The sequence below is a fragment of the Podarcis pityusensis genome, assembly GCF_964106645.2.
Source record: "Podarcis pityusensis genome assembly, chromosome: 10".
Lineage (NCBI taxonomy): Eukaryota > Metazoa > Chordata > Lepidosauria > Squamata > Lacertidae > Podarcis > Podarcis pityusensis.
In genome coordinates this window covers 50,593,410-50,615,069 of record NC_138035.1, presented here as the reverse complement: position 1 = coordinate 50,615,069, position 21,660 = coordinate 50,593,410, and the positions used below count along the sequence as shown (strand labels likewise).

General features: G+C 43.7%; 1 protein-coding gene across 3 annotated transcripts in view; it reads left to right on the top strand.

The window, feature by feature from the left end:
* TMEM117 (transmembrane protein 117) overlaps nucleotides 1-18,940 on the top strand; it is a 244,250-nt gene extending 225,310 nt beyond the window's left edge. For 2 of the 3 annotated variants that reach the window (XM_081022359.1, XM_081022360.1), the window contains exons 7-8: nucleotides 6,397-6,526; nucleotides 16,550-18,940. In XM_081022359.1, coding sequence (XP_080878485.1) covers nucleotides 6,397-6,526; nucleotides 16,550-17,190 — 771 coding nt within the window. In that variant the 3' untranslated portion in view covers nucleotides 17,191-18,940. Of the gene's footprint in view, nucleotides 1-6,396; nucleotides 6,527-9,909; nucleotides 10,003-16,549 lie in introns of those variants that run through there. The other variant, XM_081022361.1, reaches the window with a different exon arrangement.
* Nucleotides 18,941-21,660: the final 2,720 nt, after the last annotated feature.

Below are 21,660 nucleotides of genomic sequence, written 5' to 3'. Positions count from 1 at the left end.
AATCCCCTCATTACAGCTTTGCTTGCGTCCCAGATTATTCTTTTTTCCACCATATTATTCATGTTTATCTCAAAGTAGTCCTTCAAAACTTTTTGGGCCTTCTTGGTAATTTCCTGATCTCTAAACAAATTGTCATTCATCTTCCATCTAAAGGATCCAGTTGGTAATAGTGTCATATCCATCTTTACTGCATTATGGTCGGAGCAGGTCTTTGGGCAGATTTCCACTTTTCTGACCTTAGGTGCCAGGCCTCTAGAAATCCATATTTGGTCGATTCTTGTCCAGGTCAGTTGGGCTTCAGAAAAGAATGTTCCCTCTCTTCCTAGTGGGTTCTTTGTCCTCCAAATGTCAATCAAATCCATATTGTCAGTCATTTCAAAAAAGGTTTTAGGTAGTCTGCCGTCTTTTGTAACATTTTGACTTTGTGACTTGTCCATGTTAGTTGATACGACCCCATTCATATCTCCCATCATTATGATGTTGTTGTAGTCTAGATAGTCCAGCATTGTCTCCTGCAGCTTCTTGTAAAATTCCGATTTCCCTTCATTACGTGCATAGATTCCTAATATCAGCAGTTTCTCTCCTTGATATTGTATCTCAATAGCCAAAATTCTTCCATGTTCATCTTTAAATAGGAATTTAGGTGACAGGCTCTCTTTTGCATATATCACCACGCCTCTCTTCTTAACTTTGTCCGACGATACAAATTCCTGGCCCAATCTTTTATTTATTAACACTTTTCTGTGGAGCCTCGTCACATGTGTTTCTTGTAAACAAATAATGTCCAATTGTTCTTTTTTTAATATATGAAATATTTTCTTCCTTTTTTCCGGAATGTTACAACCATTAATATTCCAGCTCAACAGTTGCAGAGACATCCTGAATTATCTGGTTATTTTTCAAGGGGTGGTATCTTGTTCTCAGGATCTTCAGGTTCCACAGGTGCTGGTGTTGGTACTGGCGTTGCCTCAGGCCCAGAAGGTAGTTCAATTCCTTTTTGAAGGTCCTCTCCGTATGTAGACAGGAATTTGTCTCTCTCTTCCAGTGTTCTTACTTTAACCTTTCTCCCTCTAAAGGTAAAAGATATTCCTTGGGGAAATTCCCACCTGAATGGAATTGCGTTGCTCCTTAGTAGTTTAGCAAGTTCAGAATAGGCGGCTCTAAGATCCAGCAGTAGTCTTGGGATATCTTTATAGATTTCAATTCTTCTATCCAAAACCTCCAGTGATTTTACGAAATGTAGGCCCAAGATCTTATCCCTTTCCTCCTTTGATCTCAATGTTATCAAACAGTCTCTGGGCCTCTCCTTCTTTATGAATCTTCCAAGTCTGAAAGCTGACACGATTTTAAAGTCCTTTTCTTCCAAATTCCAGAACTTGGAGAATTCTTTGGTCAAAAACTCAGTTAGATGTCCTTCTTCTGCCTCTTGTAATGATCTAATCCTCAAGTTATTCTCACGATTTCGCAGTTCTATCATGGAGAGATAAATCTGATGTTCCCCAACTTGTTTAGTGAGTGGTCTTACCTCTTGCTCTAAATTTTCTAATTTTTGTCTGGTGTCCTCAGCCAATTTCCGATTTTCTGCTGAGGCCTCCGTTAACTGTCCAATTGCTTGTGCATTCTGTACCACTTGTGTAGTTAATTTATTTAGACATTCTGTATTTTTGTCAATCTTTGCTGATTGCGCATCTACTTTCTTGTCCAAAGCTTCCAATTTTTCAAAAATTTTGTCTAGAACAGAAACAGATACTCCTGAGGCCATATCTTCCAATTGTAACTGCTCTGCTTCGCCCTCTCCCTCCACTTCTGAGGGCAAAGTAGGTACAGATGATCTACGTGTCTGCGAGGCTGAGGTTAGAGTTGTTAAAGTTGTTTGTTTAGCTCTCCCTCTTTTTCTTGTGCCACTCATTCCAACGTTATCTGCCAGTCAAGGTCACACTGAGTTATTCCCATGGGAATGGAAAGGTCCAGAGCAAGCAAACAACAAGGGAATCGAAAGTAAAATGTGCATGTAAAGTCACTGTTTTAATCCAATCCTCTAGAGGGAGCTTAAAATGTCTTTCAGAGTCTAATTTAATGTCCAAGAACCTTCAAATACAAATGTTTAGCAGAGTTTATAAATGGTCACTTTGTTACAGACAGTACTTATTTATCTCCAAAAAGAGTGTTTCAAATTTAAAAGGTCTCAATACCCTCAGATTGTTTCAAGTTCCAATATACAGTATCCAAATCTGCAGTACTGACAGCTCCCTTAGTGCTCAGGCAGCTCCTGACTCTGGGTTTCACCTTCTAATTTGTAATCCAATAAAAGGAGGAAAGTCAAGTGCAAGTAATAATCCCAAATCTTTAGCTTAAAGTCTTTACTTTAAGATGCAAGTTCAATGGATGCTTAGATCTGTAAAGCTTAGGATCTCTTTCTTTCAGCCTCCACTCCTCCAGCTGATTGCTTTTTTCAAGTTCAATGGCTGCGGAAGACGGACTTCCTGCTTCCACGTCTCTCCGCTTTCAGCCAAGTTCAAGCCAATTTAGATTTTCCCTTTAAAGTCTCTAATTTCAAGTGACTCAGTCTTTTACTCACAAGTTAGTTGCTTTTCGTCCGAATCCGTAATTTAGCAGGAAAAGGGATCAGCGCTCACCGGCAGCAGCAGCGCGGCTTCGCTCCTCAGGCTGTGAAGCAGCTCTCAGCGCCGCAACCCCCCTCCGCGCTCCGGAGCCCCTTACGGGGTTCCTTTTGCGCTTGGAGGGTCGCTCAAGGCGCCCACCGAGCCTCAAGACCCCAGGCTCTTGCCGCCTGGGGTTTTCCAGAATGGGTCTCCGCTTCGCCGTAGCGGACGAACCGTTGCCTGCGGAGCCTCCTCTCCCATTCAGAAGAGGACCGCCATTGCCGTTCGCGCCGCCCCCGGAAGTCCGGTGTAGTGACAATAAAGGATTATTATTATTTGCCTTTTGACAGCTTGGGGGAGGCTTCCCCCCTCCAGGAAGCCTCCCCTGAGCTGTCAAAACTAAGGGGGAAGGGGGGAAGGCCGCCGGCAACGTGGCACAGCTCCGCCCTTTCCCCCGATGGCTCGGGGTAGGCTTGGGAGTCAAGGGTGGGTGGCACGCCGAATGTCACCCCCCCTCCAGTGATGACACCCGGGACGGGGCAGACTGCCCCCACCGCCCCCCTTCCTCCACCTCTGGAGTTTACAAGTGGAGTGTGCAGGAGCTGAGCCAGATGGATGGATGCATGGATGCATGGATAGATAAACAGAGAGACAGGTGAGAGAGAGAGAGAGAGAGAGAGAGAGAGAGAGAGAGAGAGAATGCTCTCCCCTGTTATTGGACTGGTAGCTGTTTTGCTGCAGAAAAGATAGTGTACAGCATTTTGCTCCATGTTGCTTTTGTGATCCAAAAAATGTGTGCACAAAGGGTGGCAAAACTGACAAGGCTCTCACCTCTGCAGGGAGTGAGAAGCCACTTCCCCTGATGAGAGGTTGTCAATTTTATTTCTGTTGTAAAATGCCTTTGGACTTTCTGCAGAGCTAAGGGTTGAAAGTCTTGTCAGTTTCATTTCCCTGCTCTTGGAAAACAATTCTCGGGAGTTTAACTAAGATGCTCGTTTCATTTTATTCCTTTTAAAAGCTTACAACCCAAATGAACTCAAAATGACTCACAATGTAAACACCTTTTTTATTTAAAGAAAAAAGTGAACAAAGGAGGGGGGAGTTCAAATAACCATATAAAATAAGGATGTAGCAAGGGCCAACCAAAATAGTGAGCTCCAGATATTTTGGACTACAACTCCCATCACCCCTGGCTGTTGGCTATGCAGAATGGGACTGATGGACACTGTATTTCACAACATCTGAGGTCGCCAAGTTGGCTATACCTTACAAATAAAATCATGTCAAAAATCCGAGTTACAGGCAACTCCCCATTTAAGTGCATTCAATATGCATGTGACCGTGTATATGTGCATTGTGCCAAACCCAGAAGTGACCCGAAAATGGGGTGTTTGTTGGATTTTTCAATGGTGTTTCAAATATACACAATTTTACTGACACGCGTGGTGCCTTGGAACGTAACCCCCACATAAATGGGGGGGGGGTTGTCTGTATAATAAAGTCATAGAAGAGAAAAGTATTAAATGTGCAATGCCTCAGCCTGGTATACCTGAAGAAGCGTCTCCACCCCCATCGTTCAGCCCGGACACCGAGGTCCAGCGCCAAGGGCCTTCTGGCTGTTCCCTCCCTGCGAGAAGTGAGGTTACAGGGAACCAGGCAGAGGGCCTTCTCGGTAGTGGCACCCGCCCTGTGGACACCCTCCCATCAGATGTCAAGGAAATGAACAACTATCTGGCCTTTAGAAGACATCTGAAGGCAGCCCTATATCAGGAAGTTTTTAATGTTTGGTGTTTTATCACTTTATTATTACTATTATTAATATTCTGTTGGGAGCCGCCCAGACTGGCTGGGGAAACCCAGCCAGATGGGCGGGGTATAAATAATAAATTATTATTATTGTCATTGTTATTAGGCAAATTTATTTGTGAAGAGGTGTGTGTGTTTGTGTGAAACAGAAACCACTGCAGCAGAGTCTTGTGGAGAATCATCTTCACTGTAGGCCGTGTGTATGAGAAAAGCTTGGCCAGTTTCCCCTCTGCATCACAGGGGCTCCATTGTACAGCCTGTTGCAGAGTTGCGGGCAGCGTCTTGTCAGTTTCATCCCACTCCTGTTTGAAGCTTTTGTTCATCTCTCTTGAGGTTCAAGATGTCAGGCCCAATTGCCTTCAGGATCCAGCCCACGGACTGTCTGTGAATTGGCATGGGGATTCTGTTTTTTCGGGCTGTGCCATTTTTTTGCCTGCTCCATTCCGTTCCCCCCCACACACACACCATGGTGATGCCTCCTCCCTCCCTCCTCCTGGCTTCTCCCCACCCTGCCTATAGGAGGAAGGGGGCTGGGCTGAGCACCGTTTTAAGCAGCCCCTCTCCGGAGCCAGCCCTTTTGGGCCACTCATCTTCCTTCCTCCGCTGCTGCCACCACCCTGGTGTTCCTGTGTACCAGAGAACAGAGCAGACAAGTTCGCTCTGCCTACCAGCAAGAAGCAGCAGCAGTGGCGGCGGTGGTGGTGGTGGCGGCAGCGGCAGTGGCAGTGGCGGCAGCCCCTGGGAAGGTAAACGCAGCGGGTGGGGGTGAGGAGGAGGACTACTTGCCCCCCTCTCCTCTTCTTCCAGCTCCCCCGCCCCGGTGCCGCTTCTCTGGCCCGCCACAGGATGAAATGGAGGGGTGGGCTGTAGTTCTGTGGTACAGGATTTCCTTTGTATGCAGGAAGTGCTGGGTTGAATCCCTGGCGTCTCCCAGGTTGAGCTGGGAAATGCTTTCTTGTCTGAAACCCTTAAGAGCTGCTTCCATTCAGTATAAACACCTACTGAACTAGATGGGTTGTTGGTCCAGCTCAGCAGAAGACAGCTTCCCTGTTCAAATCTAAGACTGATATTATGTGGCATACTGGAATACCGTGGCCACACACCCATGACTTCCTAGCAGCCCTGCCAGGTTCAAAAGGCACCCAGCCACCCCGGCAAAATAAATGGAATCCTCGTAGAAGGCATTATATGAATGTGGCTAGGAAGAGACCAATCTGATGTCTAGGGGTGTGATCTTAGACTCACAGCTTCTCTGTATTGACTATGAATCTGTATTGCCTTTAGCAGCAGCTACGCTTGTCTGTGAATTCTGCTGTCAGGTGCTTGCTTGCTAAATTATCTATCCATGATCTGACAGCTTAATTATGGCAGCAAGACCTATTACTGGAAATGAAAAGAATCAATTTCTGATTATGGTTTGTAATGAAGCTCAGCAGGGGCCCAATTTTGCTCCTTTCTTTTCTTTTTTTCTCATAACAATTGAAGAAATCTGCCTGTATTAATTCTGTACTGCCAGCTGCTGCTCAAGGTTTGAAAGTTAATGGACGGCAAGGCACTCAAAGGTACTCTCAGGTCACTGACCAAAGACTATTCCTGTTTGGCATGAAGAGATAAACAAGGTGTACTGGATGAATTTAAAGTGAATGAATTCTCTCACAAAAATTGAATTGGGACCTATTAGATTTCCCTTTGATGATACTGGTGGTTGAATCTTCAATAGAACGCATACATGATTGTGATTCCCTGCCATTGGGTTCTTAGACCAGATGGTACATACCCCAGCCAAAGAGTCTGTTCAGCAGCCCCAGCTTTTGTAGCTGGAGTCAGTCCGGGCCCTGCCTTCCCAGACCAGGTGGGATAAGGCAAAGAGCTCTTCCAAGACTCACAGCCAAGATGATACAAATAGTAAAGTACATATAATTTAAATGAATATTTCAGAGGATAAATAATTGGGTGATTTCTTTTCTTTTCTGTTCTTTGTCACCAGGACTGGGAGTTTCCACATTTTATGGGTGATGTTGATGTCAATCTACCTGGCTTGCCTGCTGCGCACTTTCAGTTTAGATTGCCTTATTTCAAGAAGATTTTAAAGGAGGAGTATCATATACATATAACAGGTATGTGACATTCTTTGCCATACCCTTCTTGGTATTTAGCTAGGCTGGGAATGCAGCGCCCCCCCCCCCAGTGATTCTGAAGTGGTGTAGTCCAGAATCCAACCTTATTCTGCTTTGCTTTAGCTTAATCTCTGTCAACAGTCATGGAAAAGCTCCTCCAGGACTGTACCACTTCAGAGTTGAAGTCTTGCATGTCTAGTTTGACGTGGATGATGTTTTCTTCTGGTCATGAGGGTAGGACCCAAACCAATGGATTCAAGTTTCAAAAAAGGAGATTTCAACTAAACATCAGGAAGAACTTTCTGACAGTAAGAGCAGTTCAGCAGTGGAACAGAGGTGGTGGACCCTCCTTCCTTGGAGGCTTTTCAGCAGAGGTGGGATGGCCACCTGTCATGCTTTAGTTGAGATTCCTGCATTGCAGGAGGTTGGACTAGATGAGCCTTAGGTTCCCTTCCAACATGACAGTCCTATGATTCTACGTAGATGGCATTTCTGAGGATTGTGGGAAAGGACTCAGCCATGCAGCCCCACACCTGTAGCCTGAAATAGTGCAGGCCTGAAACAGTTTCTCTAAAACCACCTGCTGTTTCATGCAGGCCAGGCCTTTCAAAACAGCTCTAGGATGTGTGTCTTTAGGAATCACAGGTTGCACCATGTCACTGCAGATTAGTTCAGTTTTCATCTGTTGTCTGCTTGTATATTTTTCTGGCCTCTCTTTTGTTCTCATTTTGGAAAGGCTTCCGGAAACATACAGCGATGCTTTAACTAGAAGCGGAATGACAGCTGTAGATCAGGGTTTCCCAAAATTGGGTCTTTAGCAGTTTTTGGACCACAATTCCCATCATCCCTGACCACTGTTCCTGCTAGCTAGGGATGATGGGAGTTGTAGTCCAAAACAGCTGGAGATCTGAGTTTGGGAAACCCTGCTGTAGGTGTTCCTGGCACTCAAAGGGAAGGAGGGAGAGAGGATTTTCTGATAGCAGAAACAGTCTCTAACGTTAAGAGGAATCTGAATTTCCAAATGGTTCTGCTTTAGGGTGGGAAAATGGCACTTGGATGACATGATATTCATCAATGAATGTGCACATTCTTTGTTATGTATTAGCAACCATCATGAGGAAGCCTGATCAGTGTTGTTGCTTTTAGAATTTATACACCCCCTCTCATTTTGAGAAAAATACTGAGGTGGTTCACAAATGAGTAAAAGCCAAGTATAAATCAGATTATAAAACTATGGCTACCCATTATTAAAAGACCTAATAAATCCAATCGTATTAATGTAAAAACCTCAGTGGTAACTCCATATTAAAAACTAATCTTTCCTGGTTATAAACAAGTGGTCACAAAGTTGGCACCAGGGAGATTTCAGGACAGCTGAAATGTACATCAGTGCATAGCTAGACAGGAGAAGGAAATATGCCCAAAGGCCTGGGGTAAAGAAGCAGGTCTTGACCAATCATTGAAAAGCATACAGGGATGGTGCAAGTCATTTCATGACAGAGAATGCCCTCTCACATGCCACTGCCCCTGAAACCACAGTCGGCAGTGTCACTGCCATCAGGGCCACCCCCACTGATCTTACCCAAGGCAGGTCAATGTAGGAGCAGGTGTTCCTTCAGATATTTGGGAGCCAAGTTGTATGTGAGTTTTACATGTCAATGTTAACAACTTAATCTGAGCTTGGTAGCGAATTGGCAACCAGTGCAGATCTTTTAAGAGTAGAGTAATATGCGTCAGATTTCAGGGAGGTGTGTTTTTGGTAGGGCTTGTCCTAATTCTGTAAGAAAGGAATGAAAACATAGATATCCGTGTCAAGAAACTGACAACCATCTTGGACTCCATTCTCTTTAAGTATTTCTGACCATGGGACCATTTCTGGCCATTTCTGACCCTTAAGCTTTTGAAATCAGCTTTCTTAAAGTACATGTCTGACTACACTCAGTTTTCCCTTGCCTGTGTCTAATGAAACCCAAGAGGACATAATCACTTCCTCCCAAGGTTATCCTGTACATTCGCTTCATCGATCAGTTTCTCCCTATTGGTGAGTCCCAGGTCCAAGAGAGATTACTCCCTTGTTGTTTCTTCCACCTTCTGGGAAATGAAATTGTCAGTTGAGGAAATTGAGGAATTTGTTGGACCTACTACTGCTGCTACTCCTCCCTTTCTGTTTGATCTGTTCCATTTGAGCAGGTTGTACCCCTCAGTTTCTACATTCCAGCCATCCCATCAGGTTTCAGTAATGCCTATTAGGCCATATTTACCATCCTGTATTTAGAGCTCAAGTTCTTCTTGCTTGTTTCACATACTCTGTGTATTCTTGTAGAGACAACTGAAACCATGAGTCATTCCTCCACACACTGCTGCCTCTGTAGCCCTCCATAGGGAGTCACCTGCCAGTGTGTTTAGCAGGAGAAGGTGTAGCAGATCCAAACCATAACTAAAAAAATTATAGTACAAGCTGTGGCATTTAAAGATCTACTGTTGGTCGAAAGAGCAAAGATAATTAAACATTTTCTGGTGAATGCAGCAATCAAGAGGAAACAGGAGGTGCTGTTGGGATATTGATTATTTGGGAATTAAGGAAATGCCACTGACAATGAGATACCTTAATATGGCAGTTGGAATTTGATGTTCTTTGTTTTCATTCTAGTGCTCTTTAAAAGTAGGCTGTTTGTGGTTAGCCAATGTCTCTTCCCTCTCCCAGCCTCTATAAACTAATGGGGATTTTTGTGTGTGAAGGGCATAATTTAATTGGAGAATGAGCACATGAATAGGGATTGTAGAATGGGTTTTTTTCTTCCAGCTCAGAATTAATAAGTTCTATTTATTAGATTTCCTAGACAAATCAGTCTATTTGAATTCATGTCACATCGTTTGAGTTGCAAGAGCCTGCTTTATCTCAGCTCTGTGCCATTTTTTAGGAGAATCATAAAGCACATCAACTCGGCATGAGAAAATCCCTTTGGGTGGGCTTTGCTAGGCCCATCTGTTGTTAAATCAATGCTGGGTTTTGAGCTCAGTTCTCAAACTTTGGAACTTTCTAAGCTTTCTGTGCTGCTTGCAGACACGCTGTGATTTCCCTGTCCAAATCTAGATGAATATATACAACACCTGAAAATATTTCAGGTGATGTGAATTACTGATCAAACAGGTTCTTTGGAAATGATGCACTCTGTATATGAAGTGGCTATGTTTGTTATTCAGTCCATTTGGTGCAAAATGAATGCCGTAGCTATGAAATCTGCTGAGGCCATGCATAGATCACAGAAGCTGGCAACAAGAAATGGGATTTTTTTCAGTGGATTAAAATAAAAACAGGAACAAAACATGACAGCAACAAAATTTACCCATGATTCTTCCATTCCCCCCTCCCTTTCTCCAAGGGAGAAGTTCACGACACACATGGACCAGCCAATAGGCTTTACATCATGCCTTCTCTGAAGTATTTTGTTGTCATAGAAGAACAGTCAAATGGAAATGGCATCTCTCTCTCTCTCTTTTAAAAAACTTTGAAAAAAAGCATTTGGGAGGACATCCCTGCCTGTTACCCAGTATTCTGGCACTGCCAGGAATGTGTCCTCCAATTGTGCAGCAATAACTCACTGGAGGAACTGGAAATGGTTCTGTGCTTGTAGTTGGCAGGACATCTAAATAATTGGTGGCACTTGGAAGATGAAGTGGCCTGGAACTGACTGGTTAAAGGTCTCCAGCAGTGATTCAGCAGAGGTCTATGAAAAGCCAGAAGTTGCTTGTGATGTATTTTTCAGATCATTGGCATAAAATTAGCATGCAGAGAGAACAGTTCTAATAGATCTAGGGAGCTAACGTGTTTCCCTTCAGATGATGCTCAGTTGCAGCTTCCATCATCCCTGTCCATGGTGGCTGGAACGGATGGCGGTTGGAGTCCTACAACATCTGAAGGGCATCACATGGAATTTCTCCTGCATTAGAACATTCCTGTGCAGGATAAATACAGAATTCCCAACAAACTCAGATTTTAAGTGACATTTCAGAAGCTATTTTAGAGTTTATTTTGGTCCAGACTTTGGATTTTCTGGAATCCTGACTGAATTTGAAATGGCTCCTGACCCTGGTGTGGGGCAATGATATTAGGCTGTCACACCAGATACTCAAAGACATGATTTGGCCCCAAACCCAGATCAACAATGTCAAAGGACATTCATCTCTCAACTTCATTTTCTGAGTAATATTTAGAAATGTGTCTTTTTAGTATTTACACTCCCCTCCCCCCACCAAACATCCTTTGTTGCTTGAAATTTTACCTTCAGACACCCTTTCCTGTTGTAATTCAGTCTCTAAGAATTGTCTTGGTTTCAGCAGCTTTCTTTTGATCCTTCAAGACTATATGAGATCTACCCATTTCTTACGGGTTTGGTTTTGGTTTTATGGGACGAGGGTTATTTTGCTTTTGTTTTACCTTTAGCACACAGGCTGAGTATAATTAGTTTGTGAAAGGAATGCCAAATTTGCATTTTCAGCTACGAGGCATTCTGTAAAAATCAGGTTGATAAATGTGATACCTGATTGGCTGTGAGTGTGTGACCAGATAAATGTGAATTGCCTGTAATGAGCTGGTGGGGGCTGGGGACGGTGTCTGAAGCCCGTTTAATTCTATTCAAGTTGTCATTCTTGTTAGATTGGCTCCATTAATGGACATCAAATCAATGTGTTCAGAACGAAATCTATCACCTCAACCATGTGGTCTATAAACAAGAAAAAATATCTTGAAATCCCTGAGCATGACATATGTTAATTGTGCATGGTGGAGCCAGCATGTGACGGAATGGAACACCTCTTTTAACTAATTGTCCCCTTAATCCTCAAACTGAACTCTGAAGAGAGGGAGCCACAAGACTGGAGAAGGTCAGTGCCAATTACTCTCCAACGTTGCTCATCAGGTCTCTGTCAAGACCAGCGCGATGGAAACATCAACAATACCGATGTCTGTGCCCTAATGTGCACCATTATTATTTTATGCTCCAATAACACCCCCCCCCCACGCTATGACTTCTCCTTAAATCCCTTTGCAGCGAGGAGTTCCAAATGTGTGTTTTAGTCCATGTTAAATATTCTTCGGTCTTGCTTCCATTCTTTCTTCTTTCTGTGTGCATAGAGAGATCTTGCATTTTGCATCTGCTTAACTCATCTGGATTTCCCTTGACAGATGGCTCATTGCAAACGCATGTGCTTTCTTTCCTAGGCAGCAGTTTATGTAAATACACAGCATAGCCTAGTTTCCATGGTACCCTGGGAGATTTGTAGGACTTAGAAGTGAGTTTGGTTATCCACTCTCTTTGTTAAAATAGATTCAGGGGCTAGACTAGTTCCTTTATTTAAAAAAAAAGAAGTCTATTTATTATCCAGCCACACTGGATGCATAGTTTGGATCTATAAAGGTCCAGGTAATTGAGATTCAAATATATAAACACTTGCAATATTGAGCAAGCGGATGTTATTTCAGTCTCTTTAATGAGCATCTCCATGATTTTGGCCAAGATCTCACCAAAATCATACGAGAACTTGCAGAGTGCACAAGATCTTGCATGATTTCAGCCGAGAGCTCATCTTAAATCAGCACCAGTGCCAGAATCGCTTCTCTGCCAGTGCAGATGTGGCAGTGGGTGGTACATGTGACAGTGACAGGACCAGTTATGGTGGTGCTGGTCTGGTGGCAGCAGCAACAGGGCAGAGTGGCACTTTCCATTTTGCTTCAAGCGGCAAAGTGGGATGAACCGTCCAGGAAAATACATTGCATGTAGAAAGTCCCAGGTTAAAACCCTGGCATTGTCAGAGTCCGTGCTGAGGAGGGCTGCACTCAGAAGGAATGGTGGGAACCTCCCCCTCCCCCTCCCCCTCCCCCTGCTCCGTATCTGTATACTGAATCTTCCCAGGAGCAGGAGGACGGTATAGATTTGGAACAGTGGTTTGCAGAGGGACATAGTTCAGAAGGCAGAAGCTGGGAAATACTGGATGGGGAACAGCTAGGAGATGAAACGCTGGGGGGGGGGTTAACAAATTCACTGTCTCTGGAAAGCATTCCTCCACTCTCCCCAAGGTCAAGAAGAGCTGAGAAAGTGGCAGAACAGAAAGCACACAAAACACAGAGGGTACATACTCAGATCACAAGACGTTGAAGTGATATAGATTAATAGGGATGTAAGGGGGCAGGATCCTTAATTGGAAGCACTGCCATTCCTAGGAGATGGGTCCTTTGTTCTCTCGCTGTGATTATTAAACTTTCTAGCTGGTAAGAAGACTCCTTTTCCTTTATTCTGCTTATCTACGTCCACGAAGAAGGAAGCTGATTCCAATAGTATTGGAGTACTACAATATATCCAAAACAATGGGAGAAATTGGAAGGATCTCAAAAGAGAAAGCAGACAGGGACTGGAAGGTGTTTAAAAGATACTTGCAAAACTATATCGAAAAATCAGAACTCCTATTAGAATAAACAAGTTTCGTTTCAAATATTGGAATACTAAATAAGATGGATAACAATGTGTAATAGAAAAAGAAGTATGAAATTAGGTTAAAGGTGTGTGAAAGAAAGTAATAGAAGTGGAAATAAATTGCAATTGAGTAGATTGGAAGTCTAACACAAAGGGTGAGGGGTGGTGGATGGTGATGGGAATTATCTGTGGGATTGAGTGTAGGTATGTTGTATGTATGTTGTATGTATGTAGGTATGTTGTATGAAATGTATGTTTGTATGTTTGTATGTGTATTAATGTTGTAAAAATAAAAAAATAAAAAATTATTATTATTAAAAAAAAAAAGGAAGGAAGCTGATTCCCTGAAGCCTGACAGGCATGTACAGTTAAGAAAGAATCTTGTAGCAGTCGATGGGAAAGGTATTTGCTCCCTGAGACTGTGGGCTGCAGACCCAAGTCCTAGATAGTCAAAACCACACCCTCCAGAAGTTGTTGGATTCCCGTTTCCAGCAGCCCCAGCCAGCACGGCCAATCATCAGGAACGATGGAGAGTTTCTACATTAGCTACCCCTGAAAGAGAAAACAGGGGGCTCAGTGGATGAATAATCTGAGCTGGTATAAGACAGCTTCTCAGTTTCCCTTATGGTATAAAGACTGACAATACGATTACAGTCATTCCAACTGAAATAGATATGGTGGAGATCAATATGTACCATGCTAGAAAATGCCCGCAGATTTAGAAATAAAGGTCAGCGAAGGAAACCCAATGTTTTAAGCAACCAAGTTGTATTCGCCAAACTCTGAAAGAATCTCGCTGCTGGTTGTCATCAGAATAGGGAGGCTGGTGGTTACAGCAAAGGCGGAGGATGCGTGTCTGGACTGACTGCAGGCACTCCAGACACAGAGATGCCTCGGGGACCCTGTGGGCAAAAATAGAAAGGTCAGAGGTCAAAGCGAAGCAATCCAAGCAGAGCGGTTGTTCCAGAAGGTCTCTGAGGGATTCCTGTTTTGTTCATCTGTGTACAGTATGTGTGTCTGCAAACATGCTCACAAGGCACTCAATAGCAGCAAAGTGCTTTCTGGAGATACAGACAGAAGCATTTGATGCTCCTTGCAATGGCTGTAACTGAGATGAGAGGGCTCAACAAACAACAGCATTTTGAAACGTTAGCTACTGGAAATCCACACAGACAAAGAGCTGGTCCTTAATTTGCTCTTTTTGCTCCATTCCGGGAATGGGAAACAGAAGGCCTGAATGGCTTTGACATCTGGAAAAAAATCCTCCTGAAATGCAGCCACACAGGGCTTATGCTGACCAGGTGGGAGGAGAGAACCCTCATAAGATAGAAGCGATAGATCCATGGTAGCCGGCTATTATTAGGAGAGATGGATGGCTCGTTGTAGGACAGAGGGATAAAGGCAGAGCAATTTGTGTGTTCACATGTTCCGGCAATTCCCAGGACATCTGACCAGTGAGCATCCAGACAGCAGTTCACATAGATACAGCAGTTTGGAGCACCTGAGGGGCAGCTAATTGAACACATTTATGATGAGGTTGTTTCCTTTGTAGTGGGAGATCAGGCACTGTGATTGTGTGGTTGCCACCTTTGGGGAGTAAAGAGGGAGTTTTGTGGTGACATAGTAAGCAACAAAGAAGCTCTTTGCTTCATATGATAAGGCTGCCCTGCTAAAGAACACAATAATTTTAAGGAGGGCAAGAGCAGTCAGAGCAGATTTGATCAGGAAACTGTAACATTAAGGTTTGACAATACTGTCCAATTTGTAAGTTCAGAGAAGACAAATACAGGCTTCATAAAATTTCTTCTCTAACCTTTTCCCCTTCTCCTTAAAGAGATGTCTCATGTTCCTGTCAGGGCTCTCCTCACCTGGTGGAATGATGAGATGAGCAGAGCCATGGACACAATTGTTCCTTCTTCCCCTTCATGGTTGCTAAGCAGTATGTAGGTCACATCGGTAGTCTAATGACCTATATGCAATGTAATGGGAGTGTCAGTGACTAGTGCTGGTGGGGCAAATCTCAGTCTGAACCAGACCAAGCATGGTGAAGTCACATTATCACCAAGGGCGTAGGAAGGGGGCGGGGGGGCAGGCTGCCCCTGGTGTCATCCCTGAGGAGCGGTGACAAAATCCCCCCGGACACAATCGCCGCCGCACCAGATGGCACCCCTGGTGCGAGCACGGTCGCACCAGATGGCACCTCCTGGCACGATCACCGCTGCGCCGGATCGCACCCCCCCCAGCACAAACGCTTCCACGCCGGATTGCACCCCCTGGTGCCACCACCGCCACACCGGATGGCAACCCCAGCACGATCGTGGCCACGCTGGATGGCACAATCGTCGGCATACCAGATCGCCCTCCCAACATGAACACTGCCATGCTGGATCACACACCCCAGACACAATTGCCCCGTCCCCTGGGCAGATCACCCTGCCCCTGGTGCGCAGCATGTGCGACACTCTAGTAGCCAGAGTGGCTAGCTCAGCCGCTGATTATCTCACCTACCATGTAGCACTGGTGGCGAGGAATCTTTCCCCACAGTCCTTCTTGGTAGTTCCACCATGCTCAGAACTTGAGGGTGGTGGCCCAGGAGAAAGCATTTCTGTGGCAGCTCTTAAATTGTGGCACTCCTTCCACAAACAGGTGTGCTTGGCACCTTTATTATAGTGTTTCTGCTGTATATTGAAGATGCACCTCTTTGCAATAACCCATTGATATATATTGTAGGACCCATCCCCCCCTCTCTCTGTCCATCTCTCTTACATAATTTCATTAATCTAGATTTTTAAAATAGATTTTCAAGACCCATCCTCTTCTCTTGATCATAATATCTTGTAAACAATTTTTAATATTGTATTTTTAAGTTGCTGTAGCCTTCCCAGGACCTGATCATTAAGGGCAGGAAAGAATTGTTGTTGCTGCTGTTGTTACCTAATAAGAAGGAAGCATCCGATACAACAGTAGTGTTAGGCAAGCATGACATAGACCAGTTGCTACAAATCTGTAGCCTTGCATGCTTGACTACTGGAATTTTCTGCTGCATAAATGCCTGAGGCCCCTGCCTTCTGCCCTCCTTGAAGTGAGAGGCATGGAATCTAGCATTCACCACTGTAGCAGTAGCACTAATTCTGAACAAATGAGTGATCAGTCCTAGTGACACTTTAGTAACCTGCAAGATGGTCCTTTAGATGTGGCCTTTATTTTTCTGGATGGATTTTTTGTCCCGAAACAGCTGCTCTTTAGGTTTATTGATCTACACTGCATCTCCTAGTATTTTAAACCCACAGGTCACCTACAGATGAATTCAATTTGTTGTACTTCTGGGTTTCCGTTCCCAAATGATTTATTATAAAACAAGGCATTATTCTGAAACAGTAAAACTTTTTCAGTCACCACTCTGACTCTACTGCATATTTAATTCAAACCTCGTTGTACAAATTAACTGAAAATGCTCTCTTCATATTCTTCGAAGTGACTTTGCCTATACCTTTTGCTGTCCAGGTAAAGATTGACTCATCCTATGCTTTCCTTATTTTTCTTTCTGCTACAGGCAAGTGGTTTAACTATGGAATCATATTCCTTGTTTTGATCTTGGATCTGAACATGTGGAAGAATCAGATATTTTACAAGCCCCATGAATATGGTCAATATATTGGTCCTGGGCAGAAGATTTACACAGTAGAAGACTCAGAAAGCTTGAAGGACCTCAACAGAACCAAACTGTCTTGGGAATGGAGGTCAAACAACACTAATCCTTTGACCAACAGGTCCTACGCCGAAGGCGACATGTTTCTGCATAGCCGGTACATTGGTGCGAGCCTAGATGTCAAATGCCTGGCCTTCATTCCATGTCTACTGGCTTTCGCACTGTTTGGCTTCTTCATCTGGTTCTTTGGCCGATTTCAGAAAACCGACCAAGGCATGGAAAATCTTGACAAATCATACACACGCATGAAAAGGAAATCGCCATCCGATGTGGCAATGACGCGAGAGAACACCCAGGTCTTAGCAGAGGAGCCCTTAAGCTGCGAAGATCCACATTTTATATCCATCAAGTCAGACTTGAGCGAGATCGTCTTTAATTCTTCCCTCCTGACATCAGAAAACCTTAGCGCACATTTAAATGAACAGCCAAGCCCCCTGCAACCAATAAGAGAGCCTCCCGTACCTAAGAATAACTCTTTAACCTAATAACATCTCTTTTGGAAAGAGCAAAACAAGCAATTGTGGTCAGATTTCATTGTTAACTTTTTTGTAAAGTGACAGTTTACGTAGTCTAAAGAACAAGAGATACAACCTATACCCCAACGGTGCTCAACATGCTTTTTTTCTATGGCTTTGTTTTCTACTTGTATTATAATGACTTGTGCCTATTGTATTATATCAAACATTCCTTTATAGATTGCTTCTTTCAAAAGTGCAATAGTGTACTAGATGACAACCTGCAGGTTTAAAATGCTGCTTTGGTGGTGCCTTGAAACTTTAAATGGTCCTTCTGACTCCAGCATGGGGAAGAGAACTGAAGCTGTCCTTTGCAACTATTTTGAAAGGGCACTTTGGTTTATAGAACTTGGCCAGAGAATGTGTCGTCCACTAGCTGAACATGGTAAGTTTCACTCCAGAACATCCTCCTCCACTCCTTCTAAGACTTGGATGATAGTAGACTCTGTGGAGCAGCAATGGAATCCCTCTGTTTGCAGACTGGTGTGGGAAACCGTTGAGAATCTGATACATCCTGCAGACCGTCCAATGCGGTTAGCCAATGCGGTGCCCTTCAGATAATATGAACTACAATTCCATTCCTCCCATGCCGTTGGCATGCTGACCACGGGTAATGGGAATTGGAGTCTACAACATCTGGAGGGTAGTGTATTATACATGGTCTACCCACGATTTGGAACCTCACTTGAGGAGTGTTGTCAACAACACAGGCCTGATGTCAGTGGTCAATGTATTTGTGAAAGGGTTCCTCATAAGCAACGGCAATGAAAGCCCGGCTTTTATTTATGGATGCATAGAGCCAATGACTTCGACAGCTGGACTTCAAAGAAGCATGTTGATTCCCTTTTAATTTTGCTGGCTAGCTTCCAGAGACAAACGCCAATTCATAACATCAGACTGATAATGTAGCATGGGTCACTGCTTAGGGACATGTGACTTTCTCCACAAGTAATTGCAGTTAGGTGATAATACCTAATTACCTTTTCCATAATTAGAGATGAATTGCCACTCGATTAAAAATCCTGCCCTTCTCTTAGGAGCAAAAATGTTAAAATGCAGTGTTGGTGGGACAAGTCAGGATCTTTGCCGAAACCAAAGCGATGCCAAAGAACCAATATTGGGAATGTGCTTAAAAGCTAGCAGAGTGCAGCATTTGGAGTGCTGATGAACTCTGATGTAAACATGCACTGGAGCAGGCATGGGCAGAAAGAAACTCAGCATCTGCTGGTAGATCTCAGGGTGATTTGCAGTAGATCGGCAAGAGTTCATCATTCTCAAAAAGACTTCCCACCTCCTAAAATCAGGTTGCTGAAACATAGAAAGCTTGGGGAGGTGGGGAACCAGGGATTGACTGATGTGTGAAAGGACTGTGGAAGCTATTCCGGTCCTGAACACAAATCCTTGGGCTGAACAGGTGCTTAATATTAAGAAGCCCAAGCCTCATCCCCTGGTGCCATCGTTTTGCATCCAGCTCTGGTTGGTGGATCTCAAAGTCCAAGCAGAAAACAAAATAGTTCCATCAAGCCTGATATCTGGCTGCCCCTGCATTTGGGTCTACCAGCAGGCAACTTGGGCAATGCCACCAAGGGAATAGACTTTGTTGGCTGGTTGTGGTATGAGGACTGAATGCATGAAATAGAATAGCAAATTCTGTGTTGTTTTGTTACTCTGAGGAATTAACACTGTGTCCGCTAATAAAAAAGAAAACTGAGAATCAAAATCAAGGTGTAATTGTGTTTATTTTCTCTTTTGCCTTGTTAGATAATAAATAAACAAATGCCTAGTTATTTTATTTAATGATTTTTTTCCTCCAAGGAGCTCAAGGGAGTTCTACTTGGCTCTCCCCCTCCACATTTAATCACTCACAACAACCCTGTGAAGTAGGCTAGACTGAGAGGCAGTGAACGACTCAAGATCACCCAGTGAGCTTCCTGGCCAAATGGGAATTTGAACCTGGGTCCTCTTCCAACATACTTCTTCTTCTTTGGCAATCCCTCGTAGCCAAGTAAGATTGTCTTCCATAAACACGGTTTTAACAATGAGTCCGTAAGTGACTGTGGAGGCCAATTCTGGATCCACAGGTCCTTCCACAGTGGGGACATTGGTTTCCGGGCAGGAGTTGATCACGGTGTGGATTTGCCAAGCGTGCCTTCCTCTTAGCACATTTCTCCCTCGCATCCTGAGTTTGAGTGTCTTCAAAGCCTTTGGTAAAAGCTGTTCTCCAGTTGGAGTGCTCGCAGGCCAGTGTTTCCCAATTGTTGGTGTTATACTACATTTTTTAAAAAAATTGCCTTGAGACAGTCTTTAAAACTCTTTTGTTGACTGGCAGCATGACACTTTCCATTTTTAAGTTCGGAACAGAGTAGTTGCTTTGGAAGACGATAATGAGGCATCCGCATAACATGTCCAGTCCAACAAAGCTGATGTTGAAGAATCATCACTTTGACACTGGTGATCTTTGCTTCTTCCAGTACACTAGCATTAGTTTGCCTGTCTTCCAAGTGATGTGTAAAATTTTTCAGAAACGCCATTGATGGAATCTTTTGAGAAATTGGAGATGGTGTTTATAAGTGGTCCATGTTTCACAAGCATACAGTAAGTTGGTAGTACAATAGCTTTGTAAACAAGCATTTTTGTTTCCCTGTGAATGTTCTGGTCCTCAAACACTCTGCACTTCAATCGGGAGAAAGCTGCACTCACAGAGCTCAGGCAATGCTGGATTCCGGCACACTAACCGCTACACAACACTGCCTCTCATTAGGTTGATCCGGTTGGTCAGTTGCCTTTTTCCCAAGCACTTAAACTGCCTCAGATGTAGACCCAAATCCTGCTGTAACAATCCTTGTTTCTCAGCTGTCTCCTGATGCTTGCACATTTTGTTTTGATCTGCCTGCTTTTCAAATTGGCTGCCTGCTAAAATTAGCATGCATAATTGAACTATGCATTTATTACCCATCTTTTGAGAGCTAAGTTTAATAAACACTCAGCAACTGATCAGCATATGGCTGGAGCCTATCCTTGCTGAAGTATGTGTCTTTTACTTTTCATCTGTACTCTGAAACCCCACAGCACTACACGAGCTTGAATTTCTGCCATGATGCCCTTGCTGAAAATGATGCATTGGTGCTCCACTTTAACACTTCTTCACTTGGCACCTATGTGTGGGCATCAGGATGTTGGAAATTCCACAGATTTTATTGGTTCTTGGAAGGGTTTTAAAAAACAGAGACATCAGGATCACAGTAATACCAACACCACCACCCCCCCTTTGCCTACAGAATATTTAATATTTTATCTGCAGAAACTTTTAATCACCACTGAATTTGTATCCCTTGGAAATTGTAGCTCTCATTAGTGTTTGGTAAGTGGAAACTTGTTCAAACTGTAGAAAAATAGAATTTACATTTTACAGGGAGCCCACTGCTTGGAAGCTTATTAAAATGCAAAGACTTTGATTTTGCTGCATAGATGATTAGCTTTGTTTAGTTTTTCAGCTAAATTTTATTTTGGAGTGCATTTGGACGAGAGGCACACAAATGGCTGATTGGGTTTGCCAGCACTCATCCTTCTGTGCTGAGCACCAAAATATCAAAATCTTGTTTGTGTGTGTGGTGTGTGTGTTCCACTTCCTTTGCTTAGTGTATGAGGGAAAATCATTAATTTAATTAAAGTGCAAAGAAAAATGAAAGAGCGCTTTGAGCCTGGCTGCCTCCACAATTACATGACCCTAAGCAATGGTTATTAAGCAGCAGGCTCACCGTTAGAATAAATTATTTGACCTTACATCACACTAATACTTCCAAAGCCACCACGAATTACCTAAAAATCTAGCAGTAATCAGAGAGTCTAATAATCCTGAGATTTTATTGGGGTCTGCAAAAGCAAACAAACAGAAACTTCATTATATTGAAGAGGACTTCCAGAAATTACCTACAGCAGCCACCAAGAAGATTTTGGGGCTATTCCAGGTGACCATAGACTGTCTTAGATCTTCCCTTCCAAGGGCAGAGTGAACGGTCTGAGAAGGGAAGATCTGATCTTGGTGTGCCGCCCCTACCACTGCTGTCAAGGAGCACGCTAGGAGTGGATCAACAGTAAACAGTGATCCAAAGGATCCATAGTCTACCCATTCATTACACACACACACACACACACACACACACACACACACACACACACGAGACATGGAGAAAGCTGGAGTATTTCATTTCCCTCCCTATGGAAGCAAAAGAAAGGGGAAACATTTAAAAAAAACCTAGAACAAATTTGGGGAGGACACACAGGGGAGAAGTTGAGGATGGAGAAATTATATTGTGCAAACAGAAGTCCTTGCAGGAAGAAGACAACTTCATAGTCTACAACCCTATAAGATTCATGTAGGCTTCTGCAATCTGCTACATTCAGCATGTTGGGGGACAAGTTGAGCAGGCCTTATATGGA